We start from the raw sequence: 16,056 nt of genomic DNA, 5'->3' as shown, positions 1-16,056 counted from the left end.
ATCGTTTTATTAGGATAAGACCTGCTAGGTAGGGTTACCATTGTAACAGAAGATCACTGCCAAATGCAGAAGATTGGTTTATTAGTGAGATTCAATAACTAGGGAGGAATGTAAATGCTTTTTGTGCTCCCACATGCATTGATCTGCCACTGATAACTGAAGTGATCTGACTTCTCACCAGAAGGAGTTTATAACGGCCCAGATAAACGGGAGATTAAAGAGGCATTTTATTTAACAATCAAAGAGGCATTAGGGGACAAGCTTATACTTGACCACCCTGCCTCCTCCCTAACTATTGACACATAAGGAGAGCAGAATATATATATATATATATATAGTACTAAGAGATACAGATGAGCTATAGTGAACAAGAGTCAGTTGGGGTAGTTCTGCACATACTAGATGACAGAATAATAGCGGTACACAATCCTGGCGCACCGACCTTTCGTGTATTTAGTAAGACCAATAATAACTAGGATTGTAACTGTTTTTATGTATTAGAGCTGTTGCATTTTTTTGTGAATAAATAGTATATCATTTTCCTAGCCCCTGTCTGATCCATGTGGCTCAGCACCACATTTAATTAGCACAGGTCATTTTCATATGACTGACCACGTAGTGCACAACAATATATCTCGAATTGTTTAACTATTTCCTCACATTTATATTTTTATGCATGTCCTCGGCAACAGGAGGTTGTGTCTGGCGTCTTACTTTGTGCCACAAATATTTGTTTATGGGACTGCATCTGGCAGCTCAAATTTGTTCTGAATTTTAATCACTTATGTGGTGTAGATTGTATTGTTTGAACGTCTAACAGTGTCTTTTTTTTCAACTGCGAGTTTCCAAAAGCGGAGCTACTTTTCTTCCTTCCTCACGTTGCATTGTGGTTTTCTACCTTAGGCCTGGCACTAGCCAACGCCTTTTTGACTTCTCTCTCCATATTTGTAATGGGTGTCCTCTGTTCTTCTCCTTTGTCAGCTACGTGCGGTGTACTTGAATAGATATGATGTCTGTCGCCTTCTCTCGGTTTGCAATTTAGCGTCTCTCCCCTCGCTTACCTGGTTTATAGGCCTTTTTCCCAGAAGTGACCACAAATACTTCATGTCCTATAGGTCAGAGGCACCTGATAATGTTGTCCTTTTGTAGTCAACTGTGCGTCATTAAAAGAGTATAAAGATCTGCTCCTTAATCCATTCAACGGACTACCCTGCTGCAGTGACCCCTTGGGTCACTGACGCCTGTGTGGTCTCCTTCAGCCCTCTATTTGAGCATCTTTGGCTGAAGCTCTGATTTCTTATTGTGCTATGGAATGGTCTTTTTCTCTCTCCTCTGCATAGCCCTTATTCTGAAACATTATTGCAAAGCACTAATGGTTGTCCCTCCTAACTTAACATGTGCATTCCTGGCATTGCAGTAAAGTGTATGTTGCATTTTGTAAGTATTTGCACTATATGAGTTCGTTCTTCGCTTCAGATATGTGTCTTTAAATGCCAAGACTTTGTTAAGACTTCCAGGCTATATATTGAATTTTCCTTAAACAAAGGGGTTCTTCTTTCATACAGATAAGACAGCTATTCTTCCCTGTCGTTTACACGTCTATTTTGGCATATTTTTGCAGAAGCACCCCCTCAAGTTAAACTGCCTTGGTGCAGTGCCCCAGGACCATGACATTTCACCCTTTCATTGCATCTAAATGTATTTTGAAATTTTAAATCCTTGCACGATTACTTTTCTCATTTAAGGGTGTGTCTTCTGGATAATTGAGCGTCATAAACATCTATTTTTGTGTTACTATTTTTGGTGAATTACAATTGTAGTTTTGAATAGCCTTTCAGGAGTTAACAAACTGATGAATATATTCTCTGCTGGGTTAATGATTTGATAAATAAAGGTGGCACTTCAACGTAAGACCTTTGTTTTTAGAAGAGAAATACTTTCTCTTATTTTGCCTATGGGCCCTCCTCATCTCTTTCTCTTACAGTGGTACCACAGGAGATGTTATATGTAGGTGTACGTCTCTTGTGCACTACGGCAAGAAGTGATAAGCAGGAACATCTGGGTACGTGCCAAGCACACCCACTTTAACTGAGACAGGTTCAATTAGAGACCACGCAACTGGTGCGCGGTGCTACCAGTGAATACTGTGTCTAGCTTCCAAGTAGCTGCCTTCACGACTCTTAAATTACGTCTTTCTGTGCACAGTTTTAAATGGGCTCCACTATTTTAACTCATAACACTCTACATTAAGTACATTCTGTTCTCTGACAGTGACACCTCAGGCTTCTCATCTCACCTTTCTGGTGTGTTTGCACCCATAGTACAGGTTCCTTCCACTTGAATATTCAGTAAAGTGGTAGTAGGAAAGGGAGAAAGGTTTTTGCATGCACTTTTCGCCACAACGCACAGCACCTTTTTGCATTTTCTGGTTGCTTTACACCCTAGACTTGGCCCAGTGTCAAATGATAGACCAATCACACAAAAGGAAGAATGACATAATAAGATGAGGTTAAGGACTGCCGTCCCTTACCACCCAGAGCACAATGATAGAAGTTGTGATACCAGGTAAAATGGAGCTGTTACTTATGATATTTATGGGTCATGGACCGCCATATTGAAAAGACTGACAAAAAGCCATCAATATAAGTAATATAGTTTCCTGGCAGAAAAGGAGATACTTTCAGTTTCAAATGCATATTAATATCTCTCTATTTGGATGGCCAGTTATAATTCACACTGACGGTTGCACTGAGTGCTGTAGTACTGAGCAACCAAGTACAGAATAATTTACTCCTACCTGCGTTCCAAATTCAGCAGCAAGTGAAGCAGGCACAAGCAGTAGCCCATCATGCTAGGGCAGATCCAGTAAGTGCTGCCACAAAGAGCACACAGTTGGGATTAGTTAATAGGGAAAAATCCTGAAATTGTGTCTCATGGCCAAGAAAGTTAGTGACACTTTAGAGATAAAATGATGGAGTGGAATGCATGCTAGACATACCCATGGTTTGACTTCATGAGCACACGTCAAGTGCTGCCAGATCTCCTCAGCCTTTCATCTTTCCAAGTTGGATAAAATTAGTACCGTGGAGTTAGGGGAACAGTAAAGGTTTGCTATTTTGCGCCACAAAACTATTCTGAGTAAACGTGCGCTTTACAAAAAAAGCCATATTATTTTAAAATAAGCTATATTTTACGTACAATTAAAGACAACACGTGTCTGGATGTTACATGGTGTTGAAGGGTTAACAGATTTTTGAGGCTGCCTTCAGAAGTAGCAGTACTGGCTGACTACAGATTCTGGGCGTTGAGCCAGGCAGGAAAGGTGCTTCCTGTGTTTGGAAGTGTACATAGGATTTTGTAGAAAGGAAAATGTATGTGTAGAAATATATTTGTTTGTGGAAGTGAAGAGGAAGAGTTGCCTAGAATCACACAATTTGGTAACGGGTGAAGCCGAGATTGAAAATAGTGTTTTCAGGTTTCACGTGGAGCAGTTCAGTGAAGGAATATGTATGTGTTTATATACAGATGGGTGAGAGGAAGTGAGGAATAAGTTTTCGGATATGCACAGCTGTGTGCAGCCTTCAAAATATGAGACAACCAGAGATTCGTAGGATGCTCCAGTACTAGGAAAATACAAAAGAATAATTAATATGTGCAGATATAAAGTAGATCTCAATGTTAAAAGACTGTATGCATAGAGTAAGCAATGCTCAGTATTGCAATATTGTCAGAATAAGAGGTGTGAGTTTAGAGAGGCTTTCTGAAATTAAAGTTGCAGATTTTAGAGATGGTTGCATATATTTAGCAGTTCAACCACTACAAGTTTTTATCTTTCTTGAGAGTTTCTATTTTCTGTTTGGGTTCTTCTTTCGCTTTCTTAGTTAATGAATGACTAGAGGTTATTATCACTAGATTCCTCCCTGCGTCTACAAGAAGAGTATATTGGATTTTCCGTCTTCGGGATGTTTGCTTACATGGACTCAATGTTATTATTTTCATCACCTCGTGTCTGGTTCGAAATATAATACAAATAGGAAAATTTATCATTCCACAGGCTCAGGCCTACCACATTTTCCCACACGTTTGGATGACAGCTAGACCATGTGTCCATTATGATATAAAAGCAGCAACAACTTTCAGCAATGCCTGAACAGACTGTTTAAGGGTAATGAATTGAGAATTGAGAGAAAGCAAAAATAGTTTATTGCCCATGGATCACTCTGTTTTCACTAACGAATATTACAATATTCTGACAACAACTGAACGCCCCATATACTTCTCCCTGATCAATTAATATATGTATAGGTCACATCAATTGGGTATCAAAGTGGCATTGAAATTATGTAAGAAGCATGTTTTTGTATAAATTAACACCCGCTGCGAAGTTTCTTTCTACTCAGGTATTTAGGCAGAAGGAGAAGGATCCGCCCCATCAACCTTGAGTCCAAAGAAGAAGAGGACAGGTGTTCAGCCACAACAGGAACATCGCCATCTTCACAAGAATATGGGAAGAATAGATTACCGTGTAAGGTGAATGTGCTATAATGCATTCTCAGATGCAGTACATTTGCCAGGGACACAGAGGATAGGAGTAAAGAAAAGTAGTAATGTTGTGTTTATATTATGTTTAGGTATTGATCATTTGTAATTATGTGCTTCGTATTATAATGTTTCAAGGAAACAATGTGTGCAGATTTGATGTGTGTTTTAATATATAGGTGCGATGTTTCGGGGTGTTTGACAATAGGTTTCTGTAGTCTTATGAATTTACAACAGGTGTATATCTGCAATTAATTCAAGGACATGGGTGCACTTTATTTCATGATTTTGCCCCTAAGTAGGTCTGGCGTTAACAATGACCTTTCATGTTTAGTAAAATGTTGTCTCTCCCTCCCTCTCTTGGCTAGCTTCACTGTGAGTGACTTAATTCTGTTCTTTCACAAGGAGCACATTCACACACAGTTGTTTTATCCAGTGCCAGGAACTACTGTGCAATGTGTGATTTTTTAGGCCAAAACAGTTTCTGCTTTTGCCAATGTTTGTTATAAAGATGAGGGCCCAGCAACACCCACACCAATGAGGTTTCATGAAAATATTACCAAGACAAGTTGTGCATTGACAAAGCCAAAAGGCTGAACAACAATTTCATTGGCTTTACCAATGCTTGTTTATTTTTATGTTGCAAAGAAATGGTACCTACCTTATTCCAGTAATTTAGCTAATTGTTTTGCATTCTTTTTTGTGAAGCAAAGAATTACCAGTCTTGCTTTCAAGCTTCTGCAAATATTTGCATCTAATTGAAGAGCATTCTGAGAGCAGTATACATAGTCTCATAGTCATACATAGAAGTGTGTACACATTTTCATACTCTAACGACTGTCAGTAGTGCAGTCTGAGCTTACAACAGTTACTGGGAGCGCTCACCCTGATAATGAAGCCTATGCATCAATGAACATTCAGCATTAGCACATGGACACATATATTGTCTTTTTCGCAGACTGTGCCTTTCCCAGATCCATAGTGTGGTACTGTAAACTGACAGCCAAAGGGATTGTAAAGGGATTGTGCTGTAGAGGGTTGAGCCTACTTGTCCCCAGAAACAAAATATGCATGAAGACTTGTTGCCCTTGACCTCAAACGGATATGTCCTGGGCGTGGGGCTATAGGAATTACACATCCCTGGGCACAACTTGACAACTAGGAGGGTTTTGATTACTAAAGGTGTTACTGTGACAGAGATTTTCATCTGTGTTTTCTGTTGGGTCAAGCTGTGGTACAGTGTTTTGATTCCTCTTTTGCTCTTAAGATAGTGAATTTCGTTGTAAGGTCTTGTATAGGGATGCCAATATCATTTTTGGGTTCTGCTCTTCTTCTCTGCTGGACAACACATGCAGTGTGCACCATTAATAACTCAACTATTGCAAGGCCTGTTGCTTCCAGTTCCAATTGTAGAATGTGTTGCACACACCTCCCCCAAGGACTGTGTATCAATTGGTAAAGAATTTATTGAGGCAGATGTTCAAGAAAGAATAGCCTATGACACTAAATAGGGTGGAAGGAGAGGAAGAAGAGAACAGGGGAGGATGTATGCAAACAGAAAAGGGATATGAATAGGCCCAAATGGAAAGGGATGTTTACCAACCATAATGCTTGCCCCCATGGCCTGTCTTTTTTTCATGGTTCAACACTTGTACGATGTGATAGGAGGACCAGACTGTTTTCCTAAAGCTGTATTTCCACTGCCTCAGGACACTTAATTTCCCCACATGAAATGGACTTCATCAACATATCTCCTACTGAAACTACAAGTACGTGTTGGTCATTGTGTGCATGATCAGCAAATGGACTAAGGCCTGCCAATTCAAGAACAGCAGTGCACAAACTATTGCCAAATGCCTCCTGAAAGAGTTCATACCGTGCTTTCGAGAACCGGCGTTCATCTCACATGTGATTGAGGGGTTGTGCAAGGGGCAAGGAGCCACACAGATACTACATGTGTTCCACAGAAACTACCGAGTGGGAATGGTATCCCAAGTTCATCCTGAAGGGCTGCACGTGCTACACAGAGGAGAAAGGACGAGTGTGTAAGCGGGCCCCTAGGATACGTCTGGAAACATCGACGCCCCAACCCCTCAGTCTACAAGATGTGACAACGAGCCATCTTTACCTTTTCTTCACTTTGTTTCTTCATATCGAATGTGCCTAGTAATAAGAAGTGCTTGCAAACCTCTCAAATTACTTGAAGACAGGCACCAACGGTTACTTTATCTGATTAAAGCTATCATCTCTGAGGATCTACATTATTATGCAGCAGACCTTTTTTGGAACATAGTACAGACGCAGCAGAAGATAAGACATTCGTCCAACTAGTCACACTAGCCACACGTACCAACGATTGGAACAATGCCTCAAGACTTGCTCAAGCCTTTCAGAACAATTAGAGAAAATTATCATGGATGCTACTAGCAGCATTGACCCCCCATTGTTGCTATTATAATGACTTTTGTACCACATTGAATGAATTGCCATTAATTAAGACGGGACAAGGGGACGGTTGGCAGAGCATGTGTTACAATGTCATACCTGTTTGTCCTAATGTGCAATATCCTCTTCTGTAGACATACCGAGTACGTAGCAGTTGCACCTCCTGAGAACTGCATAATTAGCAAAGGGAGAACAAGCATAGAACAGGGAATGTGAATATCTTAGCACTTATAGAAGTTGTGGAAGTAACAATAGGACCACCCTAAATGCGTCTACCATTACCAAATACCTCAAAGACCTGATTGGTATGCTGTCAGGAGTTTGTTCATATTATGAACAAGAGGGGGGAATGAGAGAGGGTAGGTTTTGTATCATAGGGGGCCCCTGGCCTATTGACCAGTGGGTCCCGTGTTGCTATATAGTCACCCTGGGACATCCCTCCCACTTAGCCAGCATGATACTGCTGTGTAGGCCCTTCTGTTCGAAATATAGGCCTTTGTTACATTGACCATAGCTCTGCCGTTTTAGTGTATTGCAGGCTTATGGCAGGTCTGACCCAACTCATATTCAGTTCCTCTTTCTGCGAGGTTTCCCGCTCCAAACTAGTAGCCCCCACCCTACCGTGCCCTGTGCTCGGAATCAAAGTTCAGCATCCCCTTGAGACTTCGACATACAGTAAGCTGCATCCTGGCATGGCACTTGTTTCCTGAGCAGGGGTCCCGCTTTTAAGGGAAGTGGCAACCGCAGAGTGTCAAGTTAGGAGAACTGAGGAGATTTATATGTGTCCATATTCAATTCGCGCACAATATCTGTTTATATTTTCTGAGTCGCGTACAATGTCTGCTTATAGTTTCTGCTTGCTCTGCGAAATTTCCGACAAGCGATTGGCCTGAGACACTGACCTTTTCACCTAGTTCATTGTCAGCATTAAGTGGGTAAATGACGACATGTCTGGTAAATACTGCAGACGAAGCTATTTGGGTAACTTACGTAGGTAGAAGTTGCGTGCAAAGAACCCCAAAAAACAGTATAAATAGGGAGCACTCACAAACATCAAGCGGACTACCTCGCTGTCTGTATGTGGGTTACGGACTGCGTAGAGTTTTCCCCAAGAGCAAAAGAAGCTCTTGCGTCTGCTTAGCATTATGTTGTATTTTACCCATATGAAATGTCTTGTCATGTTTAATCATTGTTCTCTTTATTTGTTTCTCCTTTTTTGTATTTACATAATGTATTCATTGTAATTGCAGGAATGCTTGCTCTAGAGTAAACGTGAGAGTTCCTAGGTAACAGAGTTCTTATACTCTGAAACATTTCTCCTTGGTGTAACCTGTTTCTTCAATTACACTTATAGATGCGTTCTCTTTCTCTGACAGTACAATAGTGCAGATACAGAGGGTATCATGATGAGCTCCATGTGATTATCTGAATTCTGTATTCTGTATTTTATGCCTTTGTCTTGCAGTTTCTTTGAAGTTGCATCTTCTCATTAAACTGCCATTGTATTCTGCCTCCAATTCCATGTCTCACATGTCTATTTTCTTCAATTTTAGAGCAAGCATTCCTAGGCACCCCGGTTCAAATTAAGGTGCCCCTTTTGTCCCTGACTCACTCTCCTGCTCAGTTCTGTGGTGGCTCCCGGGGCTCTGAGTACCGCCCCTAGCTTCCTTGACCCGTAATGAATCCTCCCTCCAACACCCTCACCCTGGTTTGCACTGGAAGTAGGACCCATTGGTATATCGCACTCAAAGTCACAATCATATGCCGGCTTGCGCAGTGATTTGTCCATAGGTTCCTGCCCGGAACCGCTGGCTGGTTCTTTAGATGTGTAGGTATCAGAGTCATCCCAAGGGTGTCTAAAAGCTGACAGATTTGAAAAGTGCCACACCCTTCCATCGCTAAGAAGAGCAGAATTGCAATACACCTCACGGACTCGCAATGGAGGGGTGTACTTATCTTGACCTTTTGCGATATGACCGCTCTTCTTCGCCTTGACATACTCACCCTCCTTAAGAACCACAGGTTTGTTTCCATGCGTTTTGTCATAGTATTCTTTTACTTTAGCTTGTGACTTCAAAGGCTTTTCTCGAACCTATTTGGATGACCAATCAACTCTCCTGGCTGCTTTGATCCAACCCACATTGTCTTTAGACAACGGTGTCCTACCACGCATTAGTTCAAAAGGGCTGTGACCCATTGTCTCACATGGAGTGATTCTATAAGCCCAAACAGTCTTGAGTGTTTCACGTCTCCACTGTAGACCGTTGCTATTGGCAATCTGTATTATGCCTTTAATAACCCTGTTGAATCTCTCAACAGCCCCATTACCTGCTGGGTGGTAGACAGATGTGGTCTTGTGGTCAATATTGTTTTTCAAAATATAGTTTTTGAAAATGTCAGATGTAAATTGAGTACCATTATCATTTATGATTTGTTTTGGTAAACCTTCACGACAGAAAACGTTATCCATAAACTTTACAATGTTCAATGCCTCCGGGTTATTAGTGAATTTTACTTCTGGCCACTTTGAAAAATGATCGATTATAACAAAAACATACCATTTTTCTTGTCCTTCAGATATTGGACCCATAATGTCTATTCCAATCCTTTCCCAAGGCATGCTTGGGCTGGATAATGGTTGGAGAGGTGCTCTGAAAGTTACTTGTGCTTTGTCTGATGTCATACAAAGAGCACACTCTCACACTGTGCGTTCAATTTCCAGATTGACTCCTGGCCATCAGTACATGTTTTTTACTCTCTTCTTGGTTTTGATTATGCCTAAATGCCCTTCGTGACACAGTTTTAAGAGTTTACATCTGATATTGAGGGGAGGCACGAATTTTCCACTTCTGAGGAGGAAACCATCCTCATACGACAATTCATTTTTAACCTCCCAAAAGGCTTTGAGTTGTTCATTAAGTTTATTATTTGTGCACCAACCTTCTTTCAGAATTTGTATGACTTGCATTATGGTGCTGTCATTTTTTTGCTCCATGAACCATTCATCCTTAGATATGCCACTGTCCTGTTCCAAAACAGCTGCGACAGCATTCTCTTCCATATCGGAACATGTATCGCAGTTAGGATGACATACGGGCATTCTACTTAGGAAATTTGCAACAACGTTTTTGATTCCTGGAACATACTCAATGTCATACATGAAGTCAAAAAGGCATACAGAAAGTCTGGCTAGTCTCGGAGATGCTGTATAGGAACCCTTGGTGGTGAAAACTTTTGAAACGGTTTGTGGTCTGTGCATAAGGTAACTTTCGGCCTCAAACAAAATGCCTGAAATGTTCCAATGCCCACACACAAGCTAGGGCTTCACGCTCAATTACCAAAAAGTTCTCTTCTGAAGGAGTGAGAGAGCGTGATGCAAAAGCTATAGTGTATTCCACACCCATGGAGTCTTTTTGTGAGAGCACTGCACCTAAACCTTTGTTGGTCGCATCTGTTGTCACAAAGCTCCTAAGTGATGTGTCAAAACCTTTTAGAGGTAGAGCGGAGCACATATCTTTTTTTATATTCCTGACAATCCTGTCGCAGTCATCAGTCCACACAAATTTATTCTTCAATTTGAGGAGTTGCCTCAATTCATATGTTTTGTGTGAGAAGTTTCTTATAAACCTCGCATAGAACTCCACCATTCCCAAGAATGATCTTAGTTCATCCTTGTTGGTGGGGACCGGTGAGTCCTTGATGGCATCCATCAACTCTTTTTTTGGGCTTATACCATCCCCTGTAATTTGATGTCCCAGGTAGTTGACCGTGTTGCTTCCAAATTTGCATTTACGATATTCAGCAGTTAATCCTTTTTCATTTAAAATTTCAAGAACCTGCCTCACCTTTTTGTCATGCTCCGTTTTTGTTATTCCCATGACCAGAATATCATCTTGAAAAATTAAGATGTCTGGGATTCCATCAAACATGTTATGCATGAGCCTTTGGAACATTGCGGCCGCAGAGGCTAGACCAAATGGGACACGTGTGAATCTGTAACATCCGAACGGTGTAATGAACGTTGTGAGTTTTTTACTGTCTTTATGAAGTGGCACTTGGTGATATGCCGACTTCAAATCGATCGTAGAAAACCATTTTATACCCTTTGTTGTGGCCAGCATTTCATTGATTTTTGGTAGGGGGTATTGTTCGACCACTATGTTTTTGTTAAGATCACGTAGGTCCACACACAGTCTTAAATTGCCATTGGGCTGTTTCGCAACTACTAAAGGTGCGACCCGCTCGCAAGCCTCCACCCTCTCAATTATTCCTTCTTCCAGGAGATTGTCGAGTTGTTCTTTGACTTCTCTTTTTATGGCAAAAGGAATGTTCCTAACTTTATGTACCACTGGGGTGGTGATTGGTTTAAGTTTTATTTTGTGCAGGTACCCTCTTAAAGCACCTATTTTTTTGCTGAAAACACGTGGAAATTCATCAAGTAGGCTTTTACTAAAGTCTCCCTGCTCTGCTATGATTAGCACAGGGTCTTCTTTCCTCGGATCCAGAATAATTCCGAGATTACCCTGTTCCATCCACCCCAGAACAGACGGACCTACCTTCGACACATAAAGTTTTCCAGTGGATTCCCTTCCTTTGTAAGCAAAAGTGAGGTCTCTGTAACCTCGCACATCAATTGGCTCACCAGTGAAAGACTTTATTACTATGTCAGGTTTTTTTACATTTTCACCAATTTTTCCCTTAAACTCCTCTGACCACACTTTTTCATTTATAATGGTATAGGGCGAGCCTGACTCTGCCACTATACTTATGTTTATACCACCAATGGTCATGTTACAAATAGTTTTTTTCGTTTTGGTAACATTCACATATGCAGAATTTTCGTTTTTTCCATCTTTAATATTGAGGACAAACATGTTCATATCGTCCTCCTCAGACAAATCTTGTTTGAACTCATTAGTTTCTGAAACAATTTTTACTTGTTTGTTTTACATCTGTTGCATGCTTTTGAAAAATGTCCTTTTACCCCACAATTTGAGCATTTTACCTCACGTGCAGGGCATTTTAAGTCATTAGCCAAATGGGAAGCACTTCCACACCTGTAACAGCGCCCCCAGTTCTTCGTCTCATACTTCTGGTTTAGCATTTTTTGACCACCTTTACTCCAACTCTGTTTTACGTGTGTTTTTTGATCACTCACTTTATTTACACTTTCACTGTTTTTTTTGTCTTTATCCTCAGAAAGGACTGCCTTGGCACAGCGTCCAGTTAGTTCAGCCTTGCGTGCTATGTCTATGATATTTTGCAATGGGTATTCGCCCTTGGCCCACAGGTTATCTTGGATATTTTCATTAGAGCCTTGCATTACAATTTGATCCCTGATGAACTCATCATGGAGTGCACCGAAACGACAATTTATTGCAAGATTCTTTAACACTGAAACATAGTCGTCTATTGATTCATCCTTCCCTTGTTTCCGGTGAAAAAATTTGTAGCGATCCACACCGACGCAAACTGTTGGTTTATAACATGTGTTCAAGTCATCAATTGCATTTTGAAAAATGTCACCTTCATTCTCAGCCCTAACCTTTTTGTTAATGGAGTTATACACTTTGATACCATCAGCGCGTTTAACCTCATCATCCTCCTCCAATGTAGAAGTATAATTTAGAAAATACTCCCTCCATTCCTCCCATTTTAGTGTAGGTTCGCCCCCACCACGTAAAAATGTTTCTGGAGGAGGCAAATTCCAAACACATCCAGATGACATGTTGTGGTGTGCTAAAATATAATACGTTTAATGTATGTACCAAATTTGTATACACCAACAAGGAGATGCTTGGAGGGTGTTGAGGACGAAAAGTAGTCAAGTGTGCACCAAGTTACATTGTTGGAGCAAAAGGAGGAGAGTGGTAAAGGTGGAAGTTCCCACAGCAGTATAGATCCGTATGTATCTTTTAATGTCTATTTAATTTTGAAGTATTTGCATTCATAAACGACAACACACTGAAGTAATGAAGAAAGGAAACCTCTCTGTACTATTTTGTAAATGCTTTGAAAGTAAATTACTTCCCTGGATGCATGTTCAATAGCTGTCAGTAGTAAGCGCGCACCGCTTAAGTTATTACCTTAGATTATTCCTCAAGCGCGATGACTGAATTGCAGGTAACGTTTATGAAGCGAGGTTGCTTTGACGTGCACAGAGTGAAAGTTTATTTTGCTCAAAATGGCGTCTTACGTCGTAGCACGTTGACTAGACTGCTAACCTTGTGAGTAAAAAGGTGTCTTGACGTCGAATACGTCACCACGCGTACCGCGCAGGCATGCTAGTCAGCTGTGAACTGACAGTTGGACATCTGTTCGTCCGTTGGTGAGTGACAGTTGATTCCGTTGTGGCGGAGAATTTCATAACACGTTGGTCAGTAAACTTCAGAATAGATTCACCAATCTTCCTCAGTAACGCTGCAACAAGGTTGATGCTTGATTTACGTGATATGTTTAAATATCAGTAGACCGGCAAACGTCTGTTGTGAACATGCACGAACTCCTCAGGAACACAAACTAATTCCAGACTAGAATTAATTGCCTGTGCTTTTTGCTTGGAATTGCCTGCAGACATGAATCTCCGAGAGATTACTCGATAAAGGTCCATAACGTATTCATCCACTTTTAAACATTCTTTCAAATAGATGATGAGCACGCCTGGTTAACTTCTTTTAAGTCTTGTAGATAAATTTACTGACCTTTCAACTTTTAAGATGAGAATGCAGCTGAGAAGTCCTTATACATTTTTTATCCTTCAGGTGTGATTCCACGAATTTTTACTCATATAACTCTTCACAGAAAATTACATTTTTTTTCTTTTTGTCCATAAATTCTTCCGTGGGTTCCTGTGTTGGCACCCGTCGCAAAATTGTTAAGTACGCAACTCGATGAAGTTGGTAAAGTTGTTCTTTATTGTAAGTATGCGGCAACACAAACTCCGGAGGCGGAGTAGAAATAACATCCGATGGATTTCGTGATCAGCTGTCAACTGTCACTTGACAGGTGGCAGCTGATGACATCACAGCTGATACGGCGTATCAGCTGGGACAAACATAGAGCAATGCTATGGTGTCCGCGCAGGGACACAACATAGGAACACAACAGCTATAAAGATTGACTTTGACTCACTAATAATCAATCAATCAAAAAGTTTATTGTTTCAGTTAATTAAAACCATAGCAATACATTTACTAAAAACAAATGCTGTGATAAAAATAAGTTATTATTTCCCCCCCTTTTTTTTCTTTTTGTTTCCTAAAAAAGATAAAACATTTTAACATGCATGGTGTACAGTTTAGTAATTCTGGAGCATTGATTAGTCCCTGTAAGGTGTTTCTTCCAACGTTCTGATGTTATTCTACGTTGTGTTCGGGAGTACGGTCTACTTCTGAGTTGGCCGTCTTATTTGCTTCTTGCTTGCAGGGCGCAGGGTTATTTTTTAGAGCTTGTGCATGAGCTAAGAGAAACTTTATTAGTTGACAGTTCAATGAGGTGTCAGTTGGGTCCGGGGTCACCATGATTGCCGATCTGCATGTTCTTATGCCTCTAGTGTTCATTGTTTTTTTTAGGAAAGTGACTCGTGCTTGGGATAAGTTCGGACAAATACAGGCAAGGTGGACAAGGTCCTCTTTGCTGCACCCACATATTCTGCAGTCTTTGGGCCCATTGTGGACCCAAGTTGGCTGGTCCATGGTGGATGGAAATTTACCCATATGCAGGGCCCTTTATTGTAGTTTTCTGTGGCCCGAGAATGTAATAGTTAAGTATGGTGCTGGGGTTAGTGATTTGTAATTGGATATTACCATCCAAGCATGTTTTCTCCTGCTGAAGGTGGTTTTGTCTACTAGTAGCGAGTGAAACTTTACTGATTTGTTTATAACTTGCTTAAAGGCCGGGTAGGGCAGATTGATTTCCCAGAGTTCTCTTGAACAAGTGTCTGCTAGAGCCTTTTTTAGGTATTTATTGTATGGAGACTTTGCGTCTTCCTCTATTTCGTCCCACAGGGCCTTGTTCAGTTCCGAGACTGCTATATTTTGTTTCGTTTGTTACCCCAAATTCCAATCTGGTCTGCGCTGGTGAAGCTCCCTGATGGATTTGGAAGACTGTTTTGTAGATTGCCACTTGTGCTTTGTTGAGTATATCCGCGTCCTTCCCATGGAGAGCTATGCTGCCGTAGGATAACATAGATAGCGTTTTGGCTTTTATTGTTGCCAGTAGGGGTTTGAATGATGGACCTTTGAGCTTTTTTGGCAAGGACCTGAAGGCGAATGATAAGGCGTTTGCTCTCTGAGAAATGTAGGCTTTCTGCTGCTGGTGGTTGTGCCGGTTATCGATGTAGAACCCCAGGTACTTGTAGTTAGGTACTACTTCTAGATTTTTGCCCTCCAGTTGGAATTGTTGATTGGCAGCCCGTCGTCTGGTGATGAGCATTGTTTTGCTTTTTGTGATGTTTATCTCTAAGTTGTTGTTGGCTATGAATTCCGACATTCCCGCAAGTGACCTTTGTAAGCCGATCTTGGTTAGGTTCATCAAAACGACGTCGTCCACGTAGGATAAGTGAGTTAGGGGTGGGGTGCCTAATTTAGGTGGATGTGATATGATTTTGTTGAGCTCTGGCGCTAGGTCTGCCATGAAAAGATTGAAAAGATGCGGGGCCAAGACACAACCTTTTTTGAGCCCTTTGCTGGGCTTAACCTTTCTTAATAGGCTTGCTCCGTCTCCCAGTTTTACTCTCATCCATATGTTGGAGTATAAGAGCAATATTCCTCTGAGTATTTTGTCTGTGCAGTTATCCCCATAGAATATTATGGTCCACGCTGTTGAAGGCCGCCTTTAGGTCGATGAAGCAGAGATGCAACTGTTGTTTCCTTCGGATGTATTTATCGGCTATCAGTGAGAGTGATAGAATATTTGTTGTTGTCCCACACCCTTTCCTGAAGCCTGTTTGATTAAGCGGGATTCGTTTTGTGCTGTCAGACCACATGGTCAGATCTTCCAAGAGTAATGAGACATAGTACTTTGCGTCAAAGTCCAAAAGCGCTATCAGCCTGTAGCTCGCTGGGGATGTTC

At 41.1% G+C, this 16,056-nt stretch overlaps 1 protein-coding gene across 1 annotated transcript in view; it reads right to left on the bottom strand.

Moving 5' to 3' along the window:
• LOC146870342 (chemokine-like protein TAFA-2) overlaps window positions 1–10,045 on the bottom strand; it is a 141,043-nt gene extending 130,998 nt beyond the window's left edge. The window contains exon 1 of the mRNA XM_085642841.1: window positions 9,925–10,045. Within this exon, the coding sequence (XP_085498967.1) occupies window positions 9,925–10,045 (121 nt within the window). The remainder of the gene's footprint in view (window positions 1–9,924) is intronic.
• Between the last annotated feature and the right edge of the window lie 6,011 nt (window positions 10,046–16,056).

This window comes from Triturus cristatus, chromosome 1_1 (assembly GCF_964204655.1).
Source record: "Triturus cristatus chromosome 1_1, aTriCri1.1, whole genome shotgun sequence".
Taxonomy (NCBI): Eukaryota; Metazoa; Chordata; class Amphibia; order Caudata; family Salamandridae; genus Triturus; species Triturus cristatus.
This window is presented reverse-complemented; position numbering and strand designations above follow the sequence as displayed.